This window comes from Pinus tabuliformis, chromosome 8, assembly GCF_031772625.1.
Source record: "Pinus tabuliformis cultivar Carrire ecotype Pingquan chromosome 8, CPIR1, whole genome shotgun sequence".
In the NCBI taxonomy this organism is placed as follows: domain Eukaryota; kingdom Viridiplantae; phylum Streptophyta; class Pinopsida; order Pinales; family Pinaceae; genus Pinus; species Pinus tabuliformis.
The window spans coordinates 108993366-109011958 of record NC_142294.1 but is presented as its reverse complement, the minus strand read 5'-3'; the positions used below and the strand labels follow the sequence as shown (position 1 = coordinate 109011958).

General features: G+C 35.9%; 1 protein-coding gene across 1 annotated transcript in view; it reads right to left on the bottom strand.

Moving 5' to 3' along the window:
* SOS1 (sodium proton exchanger, putative (NHX7) (SOS1)) overlaps positions 1-18593 on the bottom strand; it is a 449093-nt gene that overhangs the window by 74884 nt on the left and 355616 nt on the right. The window contains exon 22 of the mRNA XM_089371819.1: positions 14497-14749. Coding sequence (XP_089227945.1) covers positions 14497-14749 — 253 coding nt within the window. The remainder of the gene's footprint in view (positions 1-14496; positions 14750-18593) is intronic.

Below are 18593 nucleotides of genomic sequence, written 5' to 3'. Positions count from 1 at the left end.
TGCCGCTGTCTGCTATCCAAACGCCAGGCAGCATCCAAATCGAAGTCATTCGCTGCAGAAATTCCTCAGGTAAGTATAAACTTGCTGGATTATTGTCGTCGACAGTGTATTTGCCGCCGCAACCGCTAGCAAATCGTTCAGAAAACGCTGGTATATCCTTCTTCTTTTCCACGTAAGGTCCTCAGGTAAATTTATTTTTGTTTATGCGTTTGCGTAGCAGGTGAATCGAACGTTTTATGGTCATATGGACGTATTGCGGCTAGGTTTCTTTGAGATGCTCGATTTCCCAATTTTTAACTATAGCTTCATGCGTTTTTTACCTTTTGGTTCTTCGATTTTTTCATAAATTCGTAGATTTTATAATTTTTAAATTAGATTTTAGTTTAGGTTTGTTAGGCGTTATTTCTTTTTATCTTTGGTCATTATTTTTAGGCTTAACATAGTTTCGTTGTATAGTTTCAATTTATTTTCTTTAAAAAATCAAAAAAACAAAAAATGTTTATGTTTCAGATTTAGATTTTAATTAGATTTTTCAATTTGATCTTAATTTTAGTTTAGTTTTAACTTAGATTTTTTATGTTTATAGTTTTAGATTTTAATTATTTTAGATTTTAATTTTAAACTTTAATATTTAGTTTTATTTTTAGATTTTCATTATTTTAGACTTTAAGTTTTTTTGATTTTTTGAATAAAAAAACAAAAAAATAAATAAAAAATAAAAAATAAAAAAAAAAATATTTTTAGTTTTTTATGATTAGAATTTAGTTTTAGAATTTTAACCCTTTTTAGGATTTTTAAAATTTCCATAATACTGAAAAGTAAAAATAAAAAATTTTGAAAAAAAAGATTTAATTTTTTTTTTTTTTTTTTTTTTTTTTTTTTTTTTGAAAAAATATTAAAATTTTGTGGAAAGCTAGTCTTGCCCGTATCAATGGTTTTTTCACGTTATATCTTTATTGCTGAGATCTAAAGTTTTTTCAAGCCGAGATGCGAAATTGATATCTGGTTGATGGTTATGATTCTCGTGGTGATTTAAAGTATTCATCTTTTCAAATTTTTAGCTGCTGGATATCGTTTTTATCATTCTAAGAGCATTGTGTTTTAGCTGATGATAGATGATTGCTGTTCATGGTCCATCTTTTTATATCATTTAACAAGTAATCATTTTAAACACTATCTCTTAAGGCACTGGTCTGCTAATTTAATCGAATCATTTTTGTGCTTTTTATATCGTATCTCGTGTCTCCCAAACCAACTGTTTGGCAGTTGGTCTTCATTATCTCGCAGGGTCTACCCCCCTTAGCCGTGGGAGACAGGCTTAAACGGAGGGATCGGGGATCAGAGTGACAGCCCCCGGTCTTAGCGTTGTCGTGTCAATCTGCGCGACAACATTTTTTTGGCGCCGTTGCCGGGGACACTTTTTCTCGGTGTTTCAACGACTTGTCATGCATCTTCTCATCTTCTCATCTCTCATTTGAGCTGGCAGATTCAATATTTTGCGTCTTTTCATCACGTATCAGCAGTACCTCTTGGGTTTGTTTCCTGTTTGGGTGGCGACTCCATTTTTCTTATTTTTCCCAGACAAGAAGCCTACCGCACATCTGTTTGTTGATTGCTTCTCGGATCTTAGAATCAGATCTGTTGTTCAAGTGGCGACTCCACTTCTTTCATCTTTTGATTTTCTTGAGCAAAGATCTAGTTCTATCATCCCTTATTGTTCATCATGGATTATTCGTTTAAACCATGTCGTTTTACTCACCGTCTCCATGATTTTCCGGAGGAGGCCCTTCCTGAATTGCCTATTTTTTCAGATGGTGATCCAATCGCTGCTAAAAGGCATATTGACTTGTTTATTCGCTTCATGATCATATATTGCAGACCCCCTCAGTTTCATCATGGTGATATCAAAATGCGTCTATTTGTCCTTTCTTTAGAAGATGATGCTTTGAATTGGTTTAACAATTTTCCTAAGGATTCTCTCTTCTTTGGCTGATATTATCAATGCTTTTGAAGATAGATATGGTTATCCAAACAGCTTGCCTTCTTCCTCCAAAATTGTGCAACAGAATGTAAGTAATTTGATAGGAGGTCCAGCTGAAAGATCCCAGGACGATTCTTCATGTCAAAATGTGTCATCCACCGAAAATATTGCAGATCAAGTTCATGATAGTGAAAAATCAGGGACAAATGACAATGAAAAAGAAGAGCAAAAGCAAATTATACGAGATCTAATGATGCTGGTAAGAAATATGGAAATCAATCAAACTAATTATGTCAATGATGTGAAAACTTTATGCACTCACCTGGAGAAACGTAATAGAGAGATTGAGGTCACGCAAAACCAGCATGCTAAGGAAATTGAGGCCATAAAAACTAATTATGAAACAGAAATTAGAATCATGCAAAGCAGGTTGTCTATCTTAGAGGAAAATATGGTGACCATGAAAGCTGATCATGATATGGAAATTGACTCTATGCAAAACAAGCTATTAACCATGGATGAGGAAATGACCATCATGACGTTCAACCATAATAATCAAGTGGCTGACATGCAAGCGAACCATAAAGAAGAAATAAATTTTATACAGCATTGCTTGATGGACATAAAGGAAAAGAATGTTAAAGTAATAAAAGACATGCAAGAACACCATGCCAGACAAATCAGTGCTACAAAGGTTGAACACTCTAGTCAGATGGATGCCATTAAAATACAAGTTCAAAGGTTTCAGCAACTGGTGGAGGATAAGAGAAACCAGCAAACATCAACAGATCAGGAGTCTTCTCATTTGCTGCAACAAGATTCATCTTATTATTGGGAAGTTGTTGATTCGATTGAAAGATGGTTGATTGAGGGTGATCCAGATAGACTTAAAAGTGATAAAGATCAGATGCAAGATGAAGAAAGACATAGCACGCATATCTTACATACTTCATCTGATAGCTTTGAAACAGAAAGTACCAGGTCATCAGTAATTCAACCAGCCAGAAAGAAAAAGCGCAAGAGAAAGAAGATAAGACGAAGATTTGATACATCAGACGGCCGTGAGCAGCTTGATTTTCGGATAGGAAAAAGTCCTACCATATGCAAAATTGGACATGGCACATCCGACAAGCAGCCCACAGATTTGCCTGAAAGCAGGCAAATGCTCAGTATACACTATATTGAACACATCTGATGCCATGGGGCATTTTTTGTATCGTATTTCTAACCCTACTCCTTGTTTTTTCCGCATTTTTATTTCTGCTTTAGATAGTCAATAAATGAAGAGCTTTTATCTTTTCTGTGCTTAATGTATATGATGATTTTTGGATGGACGCTACTTATTTTTGTGTTGTATGGATGCAGATTCTGGATTCTCACATTCCTGCAAGCAGCAACGTGTCCCCAAGTGGAGCCAGATGTTGACCACTACTGGTCAACTACCCATGCAGTACCCCCCCCTTTGCTTGGCAGAAAGGGGCAGCACCTGATCTATGTGTCCGAGCCATCCTGCAGTCATCAGCAGTTTCATCATTTTGATTGTAAACCCAGTCTGCATGTATGAATTGTAAATAATCTTAGCAGACGTGAAGTCATGTATGTAGTTTGCCTAGGTGGACCTAACTTTCTGATGATAATCTACGTCCCGGAAGGTTTTTTGTCTCACCGATCCTCGGATCGGCAGAGTTTTCCTTCAAACCTGACCCCAAAGCCTGGATTGATTTTGTCATTAGAACTTTAGGAGAATCCTAGTGTGTTGATCTGCTAGATTATCGTTGTGTCGTAGAGCTGGGTGTTTTGTGAGGGTCTGTATTAAATGGGTTTGTCCCTTAAGATGTAATTTTGTAAAAGTCATGATGTAATGTGTCCTGAGGGTCGAGAAATGTTAAATCCCCTCATGAGTCCTAAGTCCTAGGTCCTAGGTGATGTTTCCGAAAGGCTTAGTTCAGTGATCCATTTTAAAATGAATTAAAAAATTAAAAAATGAATAAAAATAATAAAATAATAAAAAATTAAAAAATGAAGCAAAAAACCCTAACTAATAAAATAATAATATTTTAAGTTAATAAATCGACGGATGAGATCAAGAGATGTCTTGATCCTCATCAACGGTCGAGATCATTTCTACATGGATCACTCGAACTAGCCGTTAGGATCATTTCCTTTATATAGGGTCTTAGGGGGTCATTTCAAATCATCTGATCTGTGAGTCTGTACTGAAAAGCTCTCTTGTAATCTGATTTTCTGGTTAATAAAAAGACTTTGGGGTCCAAATCGTGTTGGTGTTGCTCTCTGGAATTGCTGTGAGATCTTTAATTTTCTGCATATTTCAGTTTTCAGCCATTAATCATAGCTTGTTTTTAGAGTAGTGTGAGCACAGGTATCTTGTTCACCTGCTAGGGTTTGAGGGCTGCTAGGGTTTCTGAAATAATGGCAGGTATCTCCATTATTTCCTGAGATCTAGCAGCTTTCTCTCTCTCTTTGCTGATGGTTTCTTGAGATGTGCAGAAAAACATCATTGAAGGAAATTTTGTGGGCGTTCGGGGAAGTTCTCGGCTGAACCAGCCAACTCCCGCAAGCACTTTCTGTGTAGAGCCCAGCTGATTGTTCCCTGGGTTAATCGTTTAAAGTTTCTTTTCTATTTTACATTGAGAGATTTTCTTTCTGTTCATAGTGAAGTTCAAAATTTCTGATATTCTGAAAGTATTCCTGCTCTTATTTGCTGAATCTGGCTGTTAAGGGGCCACAATTTGTACAGTAATCAGCTAATCTAGGGTTTCGAAAATTTTGCTTAGGGTTACAAATTTTTCATTAGGGTTTCAGTTTTGGTTTCATGTACACATTTTTCTTGTATCGATTTTCTATTTCGATTTGCAGGGTTTCTGAGAAATTTCAAGGGTTCATCAAAGCTGTTTTTACTGTTCAAATTTTTTTTTTTCTCTTTTGTAGAAAGAGACTCTTGAAATCGCTTTCGAAATACGCCTGGGCTTTCATTGGGAAATAAAATCTTGAATTTGCATCTGCACATATGGCTTGAAGGCGTCAGAGGGCAGACGATTTGGATGAAACACGTTTTTAAACACGCTGGCCATCAACCTGTACACCCATTTCTTCTCCAAAATTTTCGACTCTCTGTGCATCCCTTCAGTTCTCAGCATCCACGCGGTTTTATGTTCACCATCTTCGGATTTTTCTGCGATCAAGGCATCTGGCATCTAGGCATCATGTGCGTTTAACGCGAATGTAAAAACGCTGCAGCTCCAAGATCATAACGAAGGCCGAGCATCCCACGGGTTTGGGCCACTGGCTCAGGTTAATATTCACGTAATGTTCCATCACGCAAAGGGTAAGCATCGTTTCATTTTTTTTGCCGCCGTCTGCTATCCAAACGCCAGGCAGCATCCAAATCGAAGTCATTCGCTGCAGAAATTCCTCAGGTAAGTATAAACTTGCTGGATTATTGCCGTCGACAGTGTATTTGCCGCCGCAACCGCTAGCAAATCGTTCAGAAAACGCTGGTATATCCTTCTTCTTTTCCACGTAAGGTCCTCAGGTAAATTTATTTTTGTTTATGCGTTTGCGTAGCAGGTGAATCGAACGTTTTATGGTCATATGGACGTATTGCGGCTAGGTTTCTTTGAGATGCTCGATTTCCCAATTTTTAACTATAGCTTCATGCGTTTTTTACCTTTTGGTTCTTCGATTTTTTCATAAATTCGTAGATTTTATAATTTTTAAATTAGATTTTAGTTTAGGTTTGTTAGGCGTTATTTCTTTTTATCTTTGGTCATTATTTTTAGGCTTAACATAGTTTCGTTGTATAGTTTCAATTTATTTTCTTTAAAAAATCAAAAAAACAAAAAATGTTTATGTTTCAGATTTAGATTTTAATTAGATTTTTCAATTTGATCTTAATTTTAGTTTAGTTTTAACTTAGATTTTTTATGTTTATAGTTTTAGATTTTAATTATTTTAGATTTTAATTTTAAACTTTAATATTTAGTTTTATTTTTAGATTTTCATTATTTTAGACTTTAAGTTTTTTTGATTTTTTGAATAAAAAAACAAAAAAATAAATAAAAAATAAAAAATAAAAAATAAAAATATTTTTAGTTTTTTATGATTAGAATTTAGTTTTAGAATTTTAACCCTTTTTAGGATTTTTAAAATTTCCATAATACTGAAAAGTAAAAATAAAAAATTTTGAAAAAAAAGATTTAAAAATTTTTTATTTATTTTTTTTTTTTTTTGAAAAAATATTAAAATTTTGTGGAAAGCTAGTCTTGCCCGTATCAATGGTTTTTTCACGTTATATCTTTATTGCTGAGATCTAAAGTTTTTTTTTCAAGCCGAGATGCGAAATTGATATCTGGTTGATGGTTATGATTCTCGTGGTGATTTAAAGTATTCATCTTTTCAAATTTTTAGCTGCTGGATATCGTTTTTATCATTCTAAGAGCATTGTGTTTTAGCTGATGATAGATGATTGCTGTTCATGGTCCATCTTTTTATATCATTTAACAAGTAATCATTTTAAACACTATCTCTTAAGGCACTGGTCTGCTAATTTAATCGAATCATTTTTGTGCTTTTTATATCGTATCTCGTGTCTCCCAAACCAACTGTTTGGCAGTTGGTCTTCATTATCTCGCAGGGTCTACCCCCCTTAGCCGTGGGAGACAGGCTTAAACGGAGGGATCGGGGATCAGAGTGACAGCCCCCGGTTTGAGCGTTGTCGTGTCAATCTGCGCGACAACAACCCTCATTTGCAAAATAGTTTTGCCCCACATTGGGCTTTTTCCAAGGACTCTTTTGTCCAAAAATATCGGTGTCCAATTTTTATGTGTGCTTTATTTTCTCAATTCCTGTGATTTATTTTGGTGAAATTGCAGTTGTGTTTTTATTCAGTATTTGGCGTAAGTGAATTTATTCAAGACAAATAATCTTTAAAGATAGAAGAATAATTACTAGTAACTGCGATAGAATTTTCACACATGCTTCTTCCCCTTCCTTTTCTTCTAAGGACACTGGGAGGCATAATGACCAAATATATGACATTTGAAGCATTTGATCTTGAAAGACCCTTCTTCTTCTTATTCTAAACTGAAGTTGATCTTCCACTTGTATTTTTCTTACCAAAATTTCTTCTTCCTTTTCCTTTACTTGCATGAGCTGCAAAGGCTTGGGTTTCTTCATCTTGAAGTATTTGCAAGCTATTCTTGGTCAACAATCTAGCTTCTTCTTGGACACAATCAGTCCATAGTTGATCAAACTTGACTGGCTTAGCGCATGCACAAATACCCTGTACAAATGGATCCAATGAAGGAGGAAATCCATTAATAGTCACTGTAACCAGTTTTGCATCATCAATGTGTGAATAATCCATGATTGCGATAAATTGGAAACTATTCTTCTAACTAATGCAGTTTATTTGTCTTCTGTTAATTAATTACCGACAAATAACGAATAGCTCACTAATTAAAAAAAACCTTGTGTAAAATGTTATGAATAAATATATAGGAAATAATGTAAAATAATGTAAATGATGATAATCATAAATAATGATTAGTTAATTAGTAATTAGATTGAAGAGTCATGTCTAAATGAGACAGGACTCTCCATGAAGAGACACTTGCTTAGTATATAAGCAAGCCTCTCACTCTCATTGTAAAATCATTCTTATTCATACTTTCTAATATATATTCTTGTATCCTCATGGATATCTTTATATTCCAAGTCTTTTGGAGTAATTAATCTGTAGAAGGAACTTTGTTCGCTTCATGTGGTATCAGAGCTACGTTTCGCTGATCACCAGGCCTTTGGCCACCAACCTACCGTCAACATTGTTATTGTCAAGACTCAAGCGTTTTGCTACGAAGTGGGAGCTTCTCCATTTTGCAGTTGCTACTAGTCCTTTGGCCATATCTCAAAAAAGAAAATTTAAATAAATAAATAAATCATATTAAAAAAAAAAATTACCTGGTCGGCCTAACCGCACAGTCGCCTTTTTTCAACCGCATAAACACACAAAGACGAAGTCGCTACCGCCGCAATCAGTCTCTGCACTCCAACGCTACCACAAACTACGCGACACAACTAACACATGCACTGCAACCGTCATCATAGCGTTGCCACCGTTGCCTATTCTACCGCTCTGCAAAGATGTCCATACAAGTTTCCGTCATGAATTTATTCTCAATTCCATTACAAATCGATCATACCAGCCTACTCGACCCATTGCCAACCAGTTCGTTCGCAGCATGTATGTTGTCCACTCCATCGCTATTTCTCCACGCTGTTATTTCGTTCCAGCTGTGAATTAAACGAAGGCTTTTGCAATCAAAAGGCACGAAGATCAAAAGGCAGCCGTAAATTAAACAAAGGTGTCTGCCTCAAAGGCACGAGGGTAATTAAGGCTGGAGGTGCCAAACACAATGAACCTTGACACTGCGTAACCCTGCCCCGCTTTTCCGTGATCCGCCGTGCTCTCACCGTGTCTGCATAGCAACCCCTTTTGCAAGCCTTCTGCCCATATTGGTGACTTTATTCATTCATATTCTCTCTCTCTCTCTCTCTCTCTCTCTCTCTCTCTCTCTCTCTATACTCTACTGAACAATTGAAGAAATCTAGTCGAAGAAGAATCATTTGGGTTTTCCCACTTGAGGGGTTTTGCCCCGATAATTGGACCTAAATCTTAGTGTCTCATATTTGTGTTTGGTTGTCTTCATATGATTCTTATATTTATATTCTATCTACAATTGTTGATCTAAAAAGTTTTGAAGAAGAAATCTACATTTTAAGTAATTGTAACAACATAGAACATTTAGTTTTCTGCAAATTACTTTCAAGTCCCGGCATAGAACATTCAATTTTCTGCAAAGTACATTCATCTTTCTACAAAATCAATTCAGTGTTCTGCAAAGTACACTCAACTTTCTGCAAAGTAAATTTAGTTTTCTGCAAAGTACATTCAGTTTTTTACATAGATCTTTCAAGTTTCTGCAAAGAATTTTTATGTTTCTGCATAGAACTTTCAAATTTTTAACAGCCCTACTCACACTGCCTGTGGAACTGCCTGGAATTTGTTGTTATGCCTGACTCTGCCTCTAGAAATGACTCGCTTAGCCTCTTGGAAATTTTCCCAGCCTCTAGCACATGAATCAACTCTCTATGTGGATGAATTGAACTGGCCCTTTTAAGCTTTTGCACTACCCCTGCACAGTGTCACTAAGGAAATAATGCGGCCTCACTTCTGCTAACTCTCTGACTCTAGAACTCCATCGTAACTATACAGTTGCTCCCTCAATCACTGTTTCTCTGGCTCGAGCTCACTTCCTTGTTCAATCACAGCGTCCGATAGCTCGATCTACCAAGGGTACTCGCTCTCCCTCTTGCTTGATGTGTCTCAACTTTCAAGTGTGTCTATCTCCATCCCCATTGATCTGCTCTTGTAATCTCTTGTTGGATCACCAATGGCCATGATTAAATCATTATCAACCGCTAAGATCATCTTAGACTCGATCCATGTGAGTCTCTAGAGCTTTATCAAATATCCTTAATTAATTCATATTAATTAACCAATTTTCCTAAGTTAGGCTTGGGAAAAATTTAAATGATGGCTAATTAGTTTAATCAAGGTGTTTCACAAGCTTATCTCGCGAAACCTTTTTGGGTTTTGAAAATCTCATGTTCCTTAGTCTCTTAGACACAAACTGAGACTAGAACACCAGTTTGATGCTACAAAAACTAATAGTCTTCTTTGTTGAAATTTCTAAGTCTGACACGTCAGAAATTCCTACTGCATTATCTGGTTTATTATCTCTTACTTGTTCCTTTCATAACAAGTTATTTATCAATATAAATACCAAAAATAAACACAAATGTAGCCTTAACACATATAGAGATCAGCAACTGAAATAACTAAGACAATCACACAAGCGACACCGTTATTTTTGGACAATCATCCCCAGAAAAACCTAATGCGAGAAAACCGGTGCAACAGATATGAGGGTTTTATTATTATGTAGTTTTCTGAATACTACTAGGGTGCCAAAAATGGGTCACCCTTCAAAGAATTTCCTTGGCAGAAGTACCTCTCCTCGGAGACGGATATTCTCGCTGGCCAGCCACCAGATGATCGATCCCACAACAACTACGGCAGCTCCTTAGCTGGACAGCGAAAGCTATTCCAAGCTTCTCCACTGCTCTGCGTCAATTTCCAAGGACTGCATCACCCTCTCAGCTCCAGTTTGCCCCACGAAAATCTCTAGCACTACCTCTTAGTCCTGCGTCAGCTCTACTAGCCTCTGTGTCAGCATTCCCAGGCTCTACGTTGTCTCTCTGGCACTATCTATGCCTCTCTTATCTCTGCCTCTCTGCTATGTATTCTCGCTGCAACAGATCACTGGTTCGATTCTCTCAGCAAACCCTGCTCTAGAAAATCGAACTAACTGATCAATTTGGTGTGTCTCCAACTAACCCTCAAACCTCCTCTTATGCTTTTACTATTGAGTCTTCAACGACCGAGATTAAGTCCCTAATCAATGGCTAAGATTAGATTTGGCTTGATCCTCGTCTCTTGGAACCTTCTAACCCAAAATTATACTTAGGACCCCAAAAAATATTAATTATTTTAATATCTCCTCATCTGGATAGAATTTCTCCAAACGATTTATGGGTTTTGGAGATCTCATGTGCTTTAGCCTCTCCACCAATTGTCATGGTTAGAGCACATCCGATGCTACCATAAATCAACATTCTTGAAGGTCATTTGCACATAATACTCAAAGAAATTGATCATTCTAGACCCTTTTCCCTATCTTGATATAGTGAGCACATTGGAGGAGCTCCTTCCGCAATTATTCACAAACCCTAGGTCTTGCATAGGCTCTTTCTAGGGCACTCTAGTGAAGCGAAAACCTTTTTCATGTGACAACCACCTTGCAAAACTTCTAGAGAGGTCCTATATCACATTGGAAGTCTTGATCTTAGGCATACTCATCATCATTAAAAATATCTAACCCTAGGGATATATCTTCCTCCTAGGTCTTTCTTGTAGAGACTTTAGCTTCTTCATAAGCATTGAGCCCTAATTGAGTCTCCCCTTGAATGGGCCTTATGAATCACTTCATACCTTATCATTAATCCCTTCATTACAAGTGATTTCCTCCATACAGGGACTTTGTAGAGTGTAGGGGACACTAACTGAGGTGACAATGGGTTTTTGTCCCATTGTTGTCATTTGGTCTAGTAGTTGTCCCTTAGGTTCCCCTCCTAGGACCCCTGCTAGATTGTATGGCAATAGTTCGCACTCACATAGTGGCTTGTATTCTCTAACAGTTGCTCATATTCCCTAATAGTGTCTCGTATTTCTCTATGTGGCTCATTGTGGCCTGTATTCCTCACATAGTGGCTCGTATTGCATACACAACGGCTTGCGGTGGCTCATATTTAATAAAATATGGTTCCTATTCCTCATGTCCTGGCTTGGACTCGCTATATATATATCTATATATATATATATATATATATATATATATATATATATATATATATATATACGTGTGTCTCTAAGATTGCAATGGCTTGGACTCGTATTGTTTTGCTATAGCTAAAACTTGCATTGTTCTTTTCTTTTCTCAAGCTCGCATCTATGTGATTTCTCATATTATCTGTTATGACTCATATTGGCTTGACAGTGGATCACACTTGTTTTCTGTGAATCAAATTTTACAGTAGCTTGCATCAATATTTTATGGCATCGCTCTCCAATAGTGGCATTGTTATAAATTCCCCCTTGTAGGGTTTTGCCCTGGTCTCTGACCTAAATCCTAGTGTCTATTGTGTATGTTTTCCTTCTATTGTTCCTTATTGTTCATGTTATTGTTCTCTCTACATAATTGCTAATAATGATATGATGTTATGGGGTGAATGTAATGTGAAAATGTTAAAAAGTTTTAAAATGCAATTATCTATAGCAAAGAACAATCTACCCCAAAAATTAACAGGTTTCTTGTGTTTTCAGTTTGTAGCTATGTTGCCAGGAAACGTGGGTGCGGGGACGGGGACGGCGACGGCGACGGCATTTTTGGAAACAGGGTGCGTGGGTTTGTCGGGTAATATAATAATATTAAATTTTAATAATTATATTTTATAAATTATAAATTTATAATTAATAATATATATGAAATTTGAATTTGTATATTTTTTCAACTTTAAACAAAAAAACTTTAATGATAATCATTTAAACATGCACATTGAACATTCAACATTGACATTGAAATGGTACCCGTGCAACACAGGAAATAATGGTTATCTTTGTGAAATTTTAGAGTTCTCCTTAGCTGGTATCCCAAGTGACATTGCTTCCTCGATTCTGGCCTAAATCCTTGACGATTATGACAATCTAACCGCACCTGGTAAGACGAGTAGCAAATTCCTCAATTGGAGGCAGCTTTGATTCCAAAAATGCAAAAAACCTTGAGATTTTGACTCTGATCCATGATTCCATGACACAAACTCAAGGGAAAAACAATAAAAATATCATAATCTCATAGACTCTAGAAGCATGCATGCTTTTCTATAGTAGAAAGATTCATATAATAGAAGGATGACAGGAAATCCCCTTCATGGTATATAGTTTTATGGTTGGTACAGGTGCAGTTTCATGGCTGAGTCAAAGGCCGCATGCAATGTCTTTTCCCTCCATTGAATGAGGGTATAGAGCGACAATTAGTGTAGCTTGTGAGGAGATAATTGTTGATCTGCAAATATCACAAGCTGATTCTACAACACTCCACTATGACAATCATGGTGTACTTAATTGGCAAAGAACCCTATGTTTCATGATTGTAACAAACACGTGGAAGTGCATTGCCACTTCATTTGACTGATGACAGAGAACAAGCAAATTGAGCTGCAATATTGTGCAACCCAAGTCAATTCTTTAGGGCACCTTCAACTTCATCGCCTTTTATTGAAAATGTATTGTAGTAGTAAATTTTTGCATTGAAATGCCGATGTTAAAACTAATATGTGGTTTTCACCTAGAAATGTGGAATATAATAATCATATTGAAATTTCTTACTTAGCTTTTTATGGAAATTTCTTGCTCACCTTTTTATAGAAATTGTACTGTGGATTCCACTTTGTCAACCTTGTTATGTTTGTTGAAGAAAAAGAACTGGAGCAAGGTTTCCAAGTTATGCAAAGATTTTTTAGAGAAAGAGAACTGGAGCAGGTTTCAAATTTATTGATATGTGGTATACATAAAAAGAAGGAAATTTGTTGGGCTTATTCAGATATGATGATAAACCATCCACAGACAGGCTATTTTAAACACATACCCTGTTTATTTTTGATAGCTGTCTTGTTTAGACCTGCTTTCAATATTCTTAGTACACAGAAGTTAGAATTTGGAATTTTTCAAACTTTTACAAGTATTTTCTTAATCTGGTCAATGTCTTGGTCTTTCTTGTGTCTTGTTATATTGCAGCATGTGCTTGAGCATGGCAGACCACATGAGCGCTGTGCTGTAATCAAGAAACTAGCAGGACAAATAGTGAAAATGAGTCAACAAAAGTTTGCCTCAAATGACAACAAATCCAAAAATGGAAGGAATTCAATTTCAGTCTGAGTTGTCCTATACAACAAATATCATGCCTTCCCCACCAACAAAATGATCCTAAATTGATTGTCACAAGAAGTATTAATTTGGACTAAATCCAACAAACCTAGAGGACACACATATTATCATGAAACATGACATAGTGAAGCCATATTGAAGAACCCATTAATTTTTTAATGAAGAACCCAAAGAACCCGAAGAACCCAAGAACCCAACCTGAAGAACCCGAAGAACCCAAGAACCCAACCTGAAGAACCTGAAGAACCCGAAGAACCCAAGAACCCAAGCACCCGAAGAACCCGAAGAACCCAAGAACCCAAGCACCCGAAGAACCCAAGAACCCGTCAAAGGCTAAGAACCCAAATTTTTTTTTGAAGAACCTGGTTCTTCATAGAAGAACCCGGTTCGTTTGGGTGCGTCTGAGAAGAACCCGTCCCCGAATCCGGGACTTGGGTGCGGGAACCCGGGACGGGTTCGAGAACCCTACCCCCGGGTGCGGGTACCCGTGCAACACAGGTTTGTAGAAAAAGGTCTTGATATCCTAAAAAATCGACAAGACAATGAATTATTGATTCTCAGCTCCACGTTGGACAGCATAAGTTATAAAATTTAAAGAATGGACAAGTCGGAAGATTTTATCATTGATTCAATAAATTTTGAAGAATACTCGAACTAATAATACTGTGAAGGAAAAACCATTGCATATCTAGGAAATGTGAAGGAATTGCATAAGAATTTTGAACTTTGGAAATAATGCTGCTAGCTGACGTTCTATCTATGGAAATCAAGAAATCTCTGATGCAAAAAAAGGCATTTGCATATAGCACTGAAAAATTTATCAAGATTCAATCCATCCAAGAAACCAAAGAAGCCTAAGAGAAATAAGAACCTGCACTAATGAGATGATGCTCTGTACATGAAGGTACTAGCGCAGAAGGAGATGCAATACTCTCATCTCTGCTTTCTTGTTTGACAAAACCCTCCAATAAAATTCCAACATTATATGGTAGAATTTCTATCATTTCGCCTCGTAAGTAAGTATGCATCATTGACCTCTCCAAAACTAGTGCTCGCATCTCTTGCATTGACATCTCCTCGAATTGTTGAGGCAGAAGAAGTTTAGCAACAACCATTGCACTTTCCTGCATAGTGCACATCCAAAACATTAAAGTGCTGACAGATTCATGAATGAGAGAATGCCAAGGTACAAATATAAACTTTAATTCTTAACAACTTTCTTATATTTATTTCAGAAATTTTAAACATGATATTGCAATAAAAACCACATGCCATCTTCGTCTAAAACATTGACTGGGAAAGTATTTTTCCCCATTTTCTACACCTTGATTCTTTATCGATATCTAGGAAACAAATCCTTGTCAGCTTAGCATTTTTCAAGATAACTATTTAATATAAACAGAATGCAACTAAGTTGTCACCCTCATGCTTTCTTTAGCATATTGTACTGAGAAAATGAAAGATAAGAATAGAAGTCATTAATAATTACTGGAGGATACTTACAGAAAAAGGAAACTTGTTTAAGTAAGAAAATTCTGAAATAGTGTTCTTTTGCAAACAAAAAATCATATTGTTTACAGTTGTTCAAAAAGGTGAAATATCAAATCAAACTAGTATTCAGGTACACAGGACGACTTTCCTAAAACATAAGCCCAGCAACAGCCATGATTCAATTTTAATTAAGGTCACAAATCTGAAACAGATTAGACTCAAAATGGAACTTAAATGTGACTCATGAAAATACAATGTATGGCAGACATTAAATGCTCCAATAAGATACAAGAGTTTATGCTAATAACTTGCAGATCACCAAGGGCAATAACAAAAGTACTTTTTTCCTTTGATGCTAACTCTTCCTATGAGAATAGAGTAAATTTCTCTAAACATCACAATCTTCATTGACTAATGGGGAATCAAAAATAAATTTAAACGTCATCCTCCAGATTTATAGATTTCTACAATGACATCCGGTGCTTATCTTGTTAAATTTCTAATACCAGCCAGATTTATTTTTTCACAGCAATTTATTTTATCCCCAACAATTTATTTACCCAAATAATTATTGAATCACTGAAAAATAAAATCACTGGTATTTTTAACTTCTAGAATTAAATATATACAGCAGAAATAAACCAGAGAAATCAATCACACATTGCAAAATAAAATCACCCACAACAATTCTCTGTCATTTCACTGATTGGAAAGTCTAGGTTTTATGACCCATAGAGATACAAGGAAAACTACAAAACCACAGAACCTGTAACATGGCTCCCTCGGAATGAATTTGGCCCAAGGTAACTCGGTCTCAAAGATATTAGCCTCCAAATGAAATCCCTTGACAACTTGACCCAACTACTCTGCTAGCAATTCAACCTGTGCCATCCTTGCGTGCCACTAATGCGCACTAGAGAAAACTTGACCCTCTAGCAACTTGGCCTCCTCTAGATAAATTCAATCTCCCTTTGGCAACTCGGCCCTCCTAGATTCGCACAAACCCACCCACACTTCTCCTTTTCTGTGCACTGGTCCACTGAGCCACTCGCACTTAGAGAAAATCGCTTTCTCTAAATGATGACTAACTCACACATCTTGTGCTCTTCGTGTGTCTTCACCTCCTCACCATGGTTCCAACTTCCTTTATAATCTTCATTCATTCCAAATCCCTTAAATAATTTAAATAAATAAATCTTGGAAATCAACAATTGAGATTATTTCTAAGTGACTTAAATAATTAAATTATTTATTCTTAGAAAATAACTCAATAGTCCACAATAATTAATTTATTTAATTATTGTATTTTTCCTAAGATGACTTAGAAAACAAGACATAAATCACTTACTCCACCAATCAAGCACCTAGAAGAGGCAAATAATGTCTTCCACATGCCAAGACACCAAGCCTATGCAGAAGACCTTTCGAAGTTATCACTCACATCAACATTCTCTCCTAGCAAGAAAGGGATAATCCACTACCCCCATCTTACCTCAGTACTTCGGAAACTTCCCTTTCACTAAAGGCTTAATGAAAACATCTGCCACCTGCTCCTCTATAGAAATGTACTACAATCTCACAAAACCCCTTTGGATCATGTCTCTGATGAAGTGATATCAGATTTCGATGTGCTTGGACCTATTGCACCTATTTTGTCACAAGTCCAAAGCAATTGTACAAAATTTTTCAAAGTTCAGAATCACCAGCCAGCCAGTTATCATGTCATTTTAAACCCAATTTCTGCAAGTTATAATATAAATGATGCTAGTATGACCAGTTAATTATGTAACAACCTAGGTAAACCTATGATTTTGGCGACGAATTTCATCCTGGGAGATTTTCCGTTTTACCGAATTATGTGTGTTTCTAAACATGGATAATCGATAGAGTTTTTCCCTCTAGTTTAAACCCCAAAGCTAGGGTGGAATTTATTGACGAAGTTTCAGGTGGGTCCTAGTGTTTTTAGTCGAGTCTATTGTAAAAGTGATTTGGGAATAATTTAAGCTATTTGGCTAAATTATATTATTACAGATCACTTGGTCTACTAGATCATATTGTGTCGCAGAATTGGGTAAATATTATGAGTGTCTATAACGAATGGGTATTCCCCCTTTGAGAGTTGAATTTGTAATTATCTATTGTAAAAATTATTTTAGTTCATGGTCCCTCGCAATTAGACACCATAGCTAAAGTATTTGAGGGTGGAAAATTAATTAATCCCCTCAATTAATTTTTCTGGAAAAATAAAATTAAATCCTAAGTTTAATTTAGAGTCAAAAAATTAACTCCTGAGAAATTAATTTCTCCAATTGGAAACTGACCAAAAAAATTGTGGGTCAAAAAGAAGTTAATTTTTAGAGTTTCCCCACCAAGGGAAAAATGTATATTTTAAGAACAATTGAGCCCTTGGACCTTGGTGGTTAAGTCAAAGTCAATTTTTTGAGGAAATGAATACAAAATATTTATTTTTGGATTAATAGAAAATGGTTTTTATGAAAAATTCGAAAATTCCTCAAAAATAAATATTTTCGACGACAAAGATTAAAAGTTGATCAAATATGTATCAATGGTTGAGATTATTTTGATAGGAATCAAGCCAACTAGCCGTTATTTTCCACTTGAAGGATTTATCTATAAATTAGAAGCCATTTTGCTTATCAAATCATAACGAAAACTCTAACTTTGGTCTATGTAATTTTGTAACGTTGGTGTTGTTCCACTGACCTGCCAGGAACATTTGAAATATCATAATAAAAGACTTTGGGGTTCAGTTCATTGTGTTCTTTGTCCAATGATTTGTCGTATGTGTTGGATATGTGTTTTCCTATACTGTGCTTAAAATTTTATAAGCTTGTTTATTCATTAAATGGTGATAAGAACATTATATTGGTAGATTTGGGTCTATCTTAGGTGATATGATTCGCCATATGTCTAACAAGTCTTCTTGAAGAAATATATAGAGTTTGCAGGTTCCTTGGCCCTTGGATTCCAAGTTCACAGACTTTGGAGAAGAGTCGACCTTGTTTGGGCTCTGAGAATTTTGTTTGATTTTCTTACTTTGCAAAGCTTGTAGGAAACATCATAACTTTCGAAACACATTTGATCTATTGTCATTGTTCATCATTTAAAAAATTATTTCTCAAAAATATTTTATTTTCACAAGCATTGTATATTTGTAAATTATTTTTGTAGCATAATTTTTGTAAATAAACTTTTCTAACCCTTGTTTCGCAGCAACTAGGGTTTGGGGTTTATTTTTCAAATTTTGTGTATATTGGGGTTTTGGGTATTTTTATTTTCATTTGTGCAGGGGAGATTCAAAGTACTTCAAAGGATTTGTTGGGGTTTTGAGCTAGATCTAGGCCCTTGAGGGTAAGATCTAGTCTCTATTTTGTTTGCAGGGATACCATCAAGGATTTTTCCGTGAAATTGAGCAAATATTGAAGATCTGAAACGAGAATCAAATTTTGTAGGATT